At 36.1% G+C, this 9,839-nt stretch overlaps 1 protein-coding gene across 2 annotated transcripts; it reads right to left on the minus strand.

The window, feature by feature from the left end:
• LOC107647847 (ABC transporter C family member 5) lies at nt 184-5,253 on the minus strand. Of its 2 annotated transcripts, XM_016351889.2 has the most exons (11): nt 4,686-5,253; nt 4,237-4,557; nt 4,074-4,160; nt 3,307-4,002; nt 3,058-3,222; nt 2,668-2,962; nt 2,322-2,536; nt 1,758-2,063; nt 1,376-1,439; nt 1,034-1,273; nt 184-946 (listed from the first exon to the last, which is right to left on the minus strand). In XM_016351889.2, exons 1-11 carry the CDS (start codon nt 5,247-5,249, stop codon nt 834-836), a joined length of 3,066 nt encoding a protein of 1,021 aa, XP_016207375.1. In that variant the 5' UTR covers nt 5,250-5,253; the 3' UTR covers nt 184-833. The 2 variants fall into 2 exon arrangements, with proteins under 2 accessions (XP_016207375.1, XP_020959942.1); XM_021104283.1 differs by having other exon boundaries at nt 184-1,273.

Consider the following 9,839-nt stretch of genomic DNA (forward strand, 5'->3'; position numbering starts at 1 on the left):
AAAAAAAAAAAAAAAAAGAATTGTTTTTAGCTGAAAAATAACAGGGCAGTTTTGCTGATGTGAATTATGACCACGTATTTGCGTGTATATTGCTTCATATTAAATATTCCTCACCAGCGAGATCATTCATAGTGTGATGATGCATGTGAATCTATAGTTATTTATACAGATGACAGAAATAGATTGATTTGAATTTTGATTTCTTTCGAGTAAGTACCTGAAGGATAACACTTGAACAAGACTAAGGATAGCAATTTCCATTTACAAATGATGATATTAAGAAAACTAGTTAACTAAGAAGACTAAGGATGACCAATATCTTTTTTCTTTTTCTCAGGGCAATCCGTGTGTACAATTATCTAGCTTTAACCTTTTAACTCTACCCTTTCCTAACACTAATCAAAATGCCCCCCTGCTTCATTCTAAACCTAATTTTGTTTTTTGGGTTTAACACAGACAATCATCTTATTCTGTTACAACTTGCACAAAAGCAAGCAAACCAAGCATAATTCCTCAAGTTTGGTTCAAAGTGGAAGTATCAACTGCTGGTTAGCTTCAAACTATAAAAACTAATTTTCCTTCCACAGGTGCCATTGATTGATAAGTAGGGAAGCGCCTATCTTCATTTTTCCAATGTCCATGCATGCCACGAATGTAGCGGCAACAAGACAAACATGACAATCGATCATCTCGTGTAAAAAATTCACATGACTTATATTATGTGTTGAATTTCACATCAAACTTTGGACCTTATCTTCTTGATCAATTCTTGAACTGTCTTGAACTATATTGAGCTTTAGTCAATAACCTTGCTTGACGTCCTTTGGAGATTTCTATCCTGCTGGGATGCCACTTGACCTTGACGAATACTCCGCCACCAACTTCAAAAACATGGAGGTTTTATCCTCTAATAGTCGCGATGGAGTGTCGAATTCTGCAACTCTACCTGTGTGAAGAATAAAACAAACAAACATAACTTTATTAGCAAGCACAAAACAAATAATATAATGTGTATGGCAATGCAGTGACACACCATCACTAAGTACTAGAACAAGATCACTGTCTATAACGGTTGGAATGCGATGCGCAATGGTGCAGACAGTACAATCTTTAAACTCATCACGGATAATCTTCTGGATAAGATTATCAGTGGCAGTATCAACTGATGCTGTTGCTTCATCGAGTACAAGTATTTTTGATTGCTTCAGAAGAGCTCGGCCTAGGGAAACAAGTTGCCGCTGTCCTACGCTCCAATTGTCTCCATTTTCCAGCACTGCAATTTGGAAGTTCATACATCACCAAATAAATCAGTTTTTATATATTGAACTTCTAATTATTTCCTATGATTTGTGATGTTTATGTATTTTTTCCCTACCTGGTGTGTCAAGCTTTTGGTCCTTTTCACGGATAACATCTCCAAGTTGAGACTTGTCCAATGCCTGTGAAAAAATTAAAATTTAAAATTTAGCAGGATAATGCTCCTCTACTTAACTAAGTGACCTTAATTTTCATTTGTTTGTTTGCTAAATCAGAGTGGAGTTGTAAGTTGATTGGTCATATGAAAACAAAATCCTAGTTGTCATGTTAATATGTGAAAAATTTATGTCCAATACTTTCAATATATTGAAAATTTTTATAAACTTTACTATTTTAATATTTTGACTGTTTTAGAATGATGTCCAATTAATATCTTTTAATACCGTTTGACTAGTTTAGATTATGCATCATTCATCATTTATTTTGCAATTCGTACTAACCTCCCAGATGTGTTGATCAGAGTGCTCCTCAAGAGGATCAAGATTGCCACGGATGGTCCCTTCAAATAAGGTTGGATCTTGTGGTATGATACTTAGATGACTCCTAAGATCATGAAGACCAATATGTAAAATATCAATGTTGTCTATAAGTATCCTCCCATCAGATGGTTCAATCAACCGAAACAATGCCTGAATTAAAGTTGATTTGCCACTACCGGTACGTCCAACTATTCCGATCTTTTTTCCGCCTGGAAATGTGCATGACACTCCATGAAGTACCACAGGAAGATTCTCCTTGTACCGCACCTTCATCACATATCGCATGACTAAGCCGTTAGTTTAGTTTAGAAGTTTAGGATTTTGATTTTGAATACAAACATAACATGTAGCTTAACATACAAACAATGAATCTCGCTTTCATTTCTCATAAGATTTTGTTATTTGATTATGTTTTGGAGTTGTGTGCTTTTTTTTGCTGCTGGTTTAACAATGTTGCTTGTGAGAATTAATAAACTAAAATGAAATAAAGATGTAAAAAATCAACAAAACTGATCTAATAAGTACCTTCAGATCAATTATTTCAATTGTTCCATTTTCGGGCCATGAGGGTGGAGGGCGAAAATCTTCAATGATTGCTGGTGCTTCACTTGGAATTTGACTGTATTGGTAAATTCTTTCAATAGAAATGATTTTATTTTCGAGTTTGCAGAAGCTAAGTATCCATCTCGATAAACGTGCATTCAAATTGAGTCCATAAGTCACAGCAAGTCCAGCCATGCCTGTAAGGAACATCAGAAAATTGGTTGATTCTTTGCATTTGGCCTAATGTCAAACCATAGGTCTATAACTTCAGAAATAAAGCATCATAATTCAATTGTCCAAGACTGGCCATAGCAACCATAATACTTACTGGGATCAATGCTTCCATGGGGGAAGCTTACAAGTAATACCATGCAGAAAGCAAATACAAAAGTTGACAGTAACTCCATCCGCAAGCAGAGCCATTCGATAGCAGCAAGACTGCAGAAGAATGGCCGAGCAAAGCAATCTAGAAGATAGAGATTTCGCTTCATAAACCTCTTTTCTTGTCCAAATCCTCTTATTGTAGATGCTCCAGCAATTGATTCAGCAAAAAGATTTATAATTGGAGACTTCTGGATGCTTACAATTCGGACTAGTTCCCTCGAGGAAGCCATATAGTATTTCTGCGACCAAGTTAGTTGACAGTTTTTAGAACAAGTTATCTTCAAATCAAATCAGTGTAACAGATTTCAAGTTAAGATGGAATATCCTTATCTACCTGCATCCACAAACAAGCAACACCCATTGGGATAACTAGGAGCAAAACTTGCCATGTGACTTCTGTCATCACACCAACAATACCAATAAGTTGTATTGTTGTCGAAGCGAAGCCACCGAGTCTGAAAGGAATGTCAAGATCCACAACACTTTGATCAACTGATACCTGGTAGAGAACACAGATGACAATGATTATGATCTATACACCATATAGTGTGTGGAATGTTCAAAACAGGAAAATAAAGCTTACACGATTCAAGATCCGTCCGGCAGGTGTAGAGTCGAAGAAAGACATTGGTGCATGGAAAACACTTCTAAGCATCTTCAAGAACAGCTTCTGAGCTGCTGCAAGGCCAAATGTAGCCACCAGAATAGCCCTTACAAATATAAAGCAGGAGCTGCCGAAAGCGAGGGCCATGTAAACGACAAGAAGCTCTGTGGGAGATACTTTCGGCAGGTCTCCTTCAGTTTGTGGGTTAGCCCAAGCCATCCACCAATTACTAGCAATCTGTAGAAACTGAAATAACGTTTGCGCCATGATTATGAGAGGAATCAATAACCCTTTATATGCTGCTGCCATGTATGACAAATAAACCTTCATGCTGATTCTACCTCTGACCCTCTCCTCTTCTTGAACTAGTTGCTTTTTCCTTGAGCGTTTTGTTTTCTTCTTCTCCTTAATCGCTTTTTGATCTGAATTCGATGATCCCTCTTGCAGTTCCTTTGCCAAATTGTCAATATCATTTGTGGAACAAATAGACTTCTTACTGGATATAACCAATGCATTTAAGGATAAATGTTCTTCGGAATCTTCAGATGAGAAACTAGGAATTTCCATAGCCTCTATGGCTTCATGGTGAGCAGAAACTAGAGCATTAAAATCTGTTCCTGCTTGTAAGAGATCATCATATTTTCCAGCTTGTATGATGCAGCCTTCTTTGAGAACCTTCAGAACCAAAAACCAAATTTAGAAATAACAATTTCAGAACTTGCATGGAAAAATAAAAGCAGCCATACCAGTATCAAATCAGCAGCAGGAAGAAATTCAACTTGATGTGTCACATAGATTACTGTTTTATTTGCTAGTGCTGTCAATATATACTCCTGCAGTTTCACGTCATTAGAGTAAAATCTGTTTCACTTAAACTGTAACATTAACTCTGTGCTAAGGAAAACTAACCCTAAACAATTCTGATCCGGTGTGAGCATCAACTGCACTAAAGGGATCATCAAGAAGATAAATATCAGCATCTTGGTAGAGTGCTCGTGCGAGCTGAACACGCTGCTTCTGGCCACCACTCAGGTTTATGCCTCTATCACCAATAATTGTTTGATCACCATGTGAGAAAAGCTCCAAGTCCTTCTTAAGAGAACAAGCATGAAGAACATTCTTGTACTTTGCTTTGTCCATTGGGCTTCCAAACAGAATATTTTCCTCTATGTTTCCAGACTGTATCCATGCTGATTGCGAGACATATGCAGACAAGCCGCACACCCTTACCTGCAAAAGATATTAATTCCAAACACAATAATTCATTTCCAATTCAGTTCATTTCAAATCAAATCAAAGGATAAATATAAACACTGTAAAGCGAGAATTAAAAGCTTAGCTTAGGCACACCAACATACTTCGCCGGAACGCTTAGGAATCTCTCCAAGGATGCAAGAAAGAAAACTTGATTTCCCGGAACCAACCATACCACAAACAGCCACACGCATTCCTTTTTCGGCCTTCATATGAATCCCTGATAGAGTTGGTCTAGAAGATGATGAAGGGTCCCAACAGAAGATACCATCCTTAATTTCTACTGCAACATTAGAGATTCCATGAGGTAAGACAATAGTTGCATCTTCCTGCAACTCTTCCTCAAGCAGGAAAGAAGATATTCGATCAATCGAAACCTTAGTCTGAGCCATTGTTGAAACCAAGTCCGGAAAATTCCTGAGAGGTTCTTGGAGGATTCTAAAAGTAGCCAAAGCAGAAAGCACACCACCTGCAGTCAACTCTCCACCCAGCAATATGCATGTAGCGAAAGTGACAGCTGAAACAAAAATGGGGGAGCTCCAGAATATGAATGTTATGAAAGCTTGCGAGTACAACGCTTTTCGAAGCCATTTGAACTCGACTCCACGCATCTCCTCTAACTTTATTTGATACCTGTCTTCCCAAGCTTGCAACTTGAGAATCCTCATGTTCCTTAAGCACTCAGATGTTTTTCGCATCCTTTCATCTTTTGCAGCCATTAACTTGTCTTGATAATCTTCTTGGATCCTAGCTACTGGAACAGTGACAACAATTGAAATGATGGTAGCAATCAGTGTTGCAATACAAGCAATTCCAACGTTCTTGTACAAGATTAGAAGGGCAAGAACAATCTGCATAGGAAGCATCCACATATCATGAAGGTACCAAGAGTAGTCCCCTACTCTTTGAACATCTACAGCCATGTAGTTAACAATCTCTCCACTTGTGTGACTTTGCCTCGCTAAGCTCGAGAGTCTAAGCCCCTTTCGATACACCATCGCTGTTAGAGCTGATCTAACATGCATGCCCAAGATATCCACTCCTAGATACCATTGACGAGTTGTAAAGGTCTCAACAAGCTTCGCCACGAAGAAGATCCCAGCGAGGACATAGCCCTCGTTCGGATAACTTTGTTTGCCACTCAAGTAATCAACAAAGTAGCTTACCATGTAAGGACCAACATAAGAAACAAGAGTATTCAAACCAGCAAAGATGGCATTCCAAGCTGCTTCCTTCCAAAATGATCTGAGAAGTGCCCAAGCTAACGAAGGCTGTCCGGACGGATTTTCAGCCTTCAATCTCTCCCAATTAGAATTCAAAATCTTGTAATTTGTCTTAGCTCGATCTTTTCGTGCCACTAGGGGAATGTCCTTAAGCTCCAATGGTCGCCTTGCGCCAAGGGAAAGAATTGGGTTCAGCCAAGACAGAGTAGCCAGGCTAAAAATTCCAGCATCACTGTATGGAGTAACCTTCACACACCCTGATTCTTCTTCAGCAAGCAACGGCTCTCGAAAATCCGAATCCCCACAGACTTCAATACCAGTAACACCCCTAGCCGCAACAATACACAAGAAGGCAAGTGCAGGCGTGGCAGCAAAATTCGCCACCACATGGGACTGCAAATGCTTGTAACCTTCATCCCATAACCCTCTCCCATCAACATACAAAGTGCACAAGCAAATAACAAATGACACACTCCACCAAACTCTCAACAAAAATGGAAACCTATCAAGCCTCTGAGCCTTGCAATTTAAAGCCAAGAAGCTCAACACAATCCAAGACAAGCCCTGAGAAACTGGCAACAAAATTACAGACAAATTACCCTTTCCCTGAATCAAAGCTACAACATCAAAACCCAACACCACAAGTTGCACCAACAGAACATAGAGACAAGACAAGACCGAAAGCTTGAACCATGTACCAATCCTAACTTCATGTGTTTGTGCATCAACAATTCTAGGACTAACTGCGCCACCATTGCTTGCAATATCATCCTTATTGTCATATCTAACACTTCCCACGTTCCCAAGCACCTTTCTTGAAAAGATAACAATGAGAAACACAAGCAGCAGTGCCAAGTTGGCACACGTTGCTACAAGTTCCAGAACTGGCAAAGAAAGGATCTCATTGAAAAGGGTATGAGACGATCCAACAGAAGAAGAAGAAGAAGGTAGTGTTGTAGACATTGCTGTGTTATTGAAGAAAGCTTGGGATTCAGAGAAATGAGTCGATGAGAAGAAGAAGAAGCAGCAGCAGCTAAGAGATTGAGATCAGTGAAGCGGAATAGAAATGGAATCATTTCACCATCAAATATGCATCTGGAGGTAGATTCTGCGGACACATTGCACATGAAAACAAAACAAGAGATTTTTCATCAACACACGTAAACACAAAGAACACGAGAAGGAAGAAGATAAAAATAGCTTTCTATTGCTATTATCAACAGTGTTGTTTTCTTATAGCATCCAAAACACACAAAGGGACAAAGGGTGTGACCAGAAAAATCCAATATATCGAAGAAGATTACAAAAAACTGATCTTTTTCACAAAGGGTCTCTGAATTTGCCCTTGTGATTCAAAGATTGTTGATAATTATGACGCTTATGATTGTGATGATGTATTCATGTGTTGTAGCTACCTGTGCAAAGCTCCAACTTTTGGAGACTGACCAACGAGGATAATCACCAACAGCACACACCCCAAACGACAACGTTTTCGATTGTAAATACAAAATAGAGATGCAGCGTAACAATGCACAGAACACAGAACACAGAAAACAGAGAGAAACAGGAAAACAGAGAGAGAGAGAGAGAGAGAGCGAGAGAGAGAGTGTGTGTGTTTTTCAATCTCTCTCTTCTGCTTCTCTTAATTTTATGTTATTTGATTATGTTTTGCTTTTCTCTTTTCTTTTTTTGTCTAAACTATGCTGAATTGCTGATGCAGAGTTTTGTGTTTTTGTGTTGGTGGTATAACAAAGTTGCGTGTAAGAACTGAAAACTTATAAACTTGGAGCAGAGGTGAGTGAAATTTTAACAAAATGGATTCAAATGAGGATGAATAATAAGAATAGGGTTCAACACTCCATGGAGTTTTAGGTTGAAATTTGTGTTTCGTTGATGGTGTTCTGTTTTAAGGTTTTTAGCTTAGGTTAGAATTAGTTTGTGTGTTGGGATTCATTTTAATTTTATCATTATTTATAGAGTACCTTAGAGGATTATACTAGAGTGATGATGTGTGAAGCATAGATGGTAAGTCTAGATTGTCAAGAGTTTTCCTATTTTTAGCTATCATGAATGAGATTGTAAATAAAATTTAATTTTGTAATTTTAGAAAGAGATTAAATTTGATCATAAAGTTAATATAATTCTTTAGGATTAAATTCAATGTTCTAAAAAATTAGATCATGATTACATCTCAATAATGAAATTAAAAGCTTATCATCATTTGAATATAAAAATGAGAATATGGAAATAGTAAATTGAAAGGGAAAAGACATAAACAAGTGTCTCCTTCGGTGATTTTAACAAAAACTTAAAATGACATATCCCTATAGAATATTACATGTTGATTCGGGGATATTATATTTTTGGGTTATGCTACGTGTATACTAAAATCAACTACCAAAATCAGTTATCAGTATAAAATATATGTTAAAATATAAATATATATTAAAAATAAATTAAACCACATATATATTTATATATAAATACATTAGTAATTAATTTTAGTAGCTGATTTTAATGTACAAATAGCATTTTCCTATATTTTTAAAGACTAATGTTGGATTGTTGGTATATTTCAACATATTTGTTCCATGTGTGATGTGTGTGTGTGCTGGCTTATGACTAGTGAGATCATGGGATATGGACCAAGCGTCAACAAAGAAATAATAGATTAGGAGTTGGAAACTTGGAATGCACCATTATTTAATGTTTTACTTTTAGCAATAAAGATTTGAAAGCATCTAATACTTGGCAATTGCCAGTGATAATGAAGTAGCTAGCCTTTGCTTTGTTGCATTTGAGCCTATGAAATTGAGTACGTAGAAGCGTTAGTGGGATTCAAGTAAGAGAGAGTGTGTGTGTGTCTGTGTGTGTGATGAATCTGATGCCATAAACTATGATTTGTCATTTTGTGATTTCATATATTATACGAGGATTTTGAGGGTGTCCAGACATGTTTAATAAAGTATAGCATTCAGACCAGAGCCACATTTGTTTAAGAGAAAATACGAGCAATGAAACTCAATCTCCCAAGTCCTAATAATGCACTTTTTCTTTTTCTTTTTTTCCCTTTAAAGGAAATTATCCTGCTTGTTCTACTCTTTATATATATTTAACCATAATTTATACTAGATAATTCAAATATTGTTGGTTGGGTGTCTGGGTGAGAAATATATATAACTAAGGAGTCAACTTTTTTAATAAAAAATCACCTGATATTTAATTTAAAAAAAGTTATCTAATAAGAAATAGTGAGTGATGTAAATTGGAATATAAGCATCCCTATTACCTAAGAGCCTTTTAGGTTCCTAATATATATAAGTATTTTTGAATTTCAGTAATTTAAAAATATTTTAGAATTTATATCAATACCAAATTTTTTTTTAATTTGTGTGAATTTTGTATAGTTTTTTTTGTTTAAACTTTTTTAGAAGTTAACAAAAATTAAATTTTAGATTTCTTTTAAATTTAATTATAAAAATAATGATACTATGTTATGAAATTATTTTTTAAAAAAGACACATAAGTGAAAATTATATCTCTAACAAAGCTCATAACATTTATGTGCTTTTATTTTTACTTGGTTGATAACAAATTCTCTGGAGTCGAATGGGTGATATTATAAACTTTTAAAGTAATGGAAGAAAAATCAATTTTTCAAAATAAGGAATGTATTAAATAATGTTTTGGCTCTTAAATATTAAATATATATTTTCAAGGATCCAATAGTGAATTTGTTTAATGATTAAAAGGATTCCTCAATATCATCAACGATATATGATTATTCTAAGAACTGTTTATACAACTTATATGAGTAATGAGCATGAGATGATGCTGACCTAAAGAATTAGCTTGGACCCCATTATTGCAAAGACGCCATCAAGAAATTTGAAGCACACAAATTAAAAGAAAGAGGAGAAAGCAAGTGAATTTCTTGAGGAAATTGGTGTTAGTAAGAAGGTAAAAGCATGAGCCTTCTAAAGGTAAATTAAAGTACTAAAGTATTTTTAAGAAATTTATTGTTACTGCCTTACT

The sequence above is a fragment of the Arachis ipaensis genome, chromosome B06 (assembly GCF_000816755.2).
Source record: "Arachis ipaensis cultivar K30076 chromosome B06, Araip1.1, whole genome shotgun sequence".
NCBI lineage: Eukaryota > Viridiplantae > Streptophyta > Magnoliopsida > Fabales > Fabaceae > Arachis > Arachis ipaensis.

Bases quoted from the DNA above. Each gene is read 5' to 3' on its own strand.
- LOC107647847 (XM_021104283.1), bottom strand. From the start codon at position 5,249: ATGAGGATTCTCAAGTTGCAAGCTTGGGAAGACAGGTATCAAATAAAG. The intron at 3,223-3,306 runs GTAAGCTTTATT...GTTCTCTACCAG, and splicing joins CCGGACGGATCTTGAATCGT to GTATCAGTTGATCAAAGTGT. The intron at 2,537-2,667 runs GTAAGTATTATG...TGTTCCTTACAG, and splicing joins CCATGGAAGCATTGATCCCA to GCATGGCTGGACTTGCTGTG.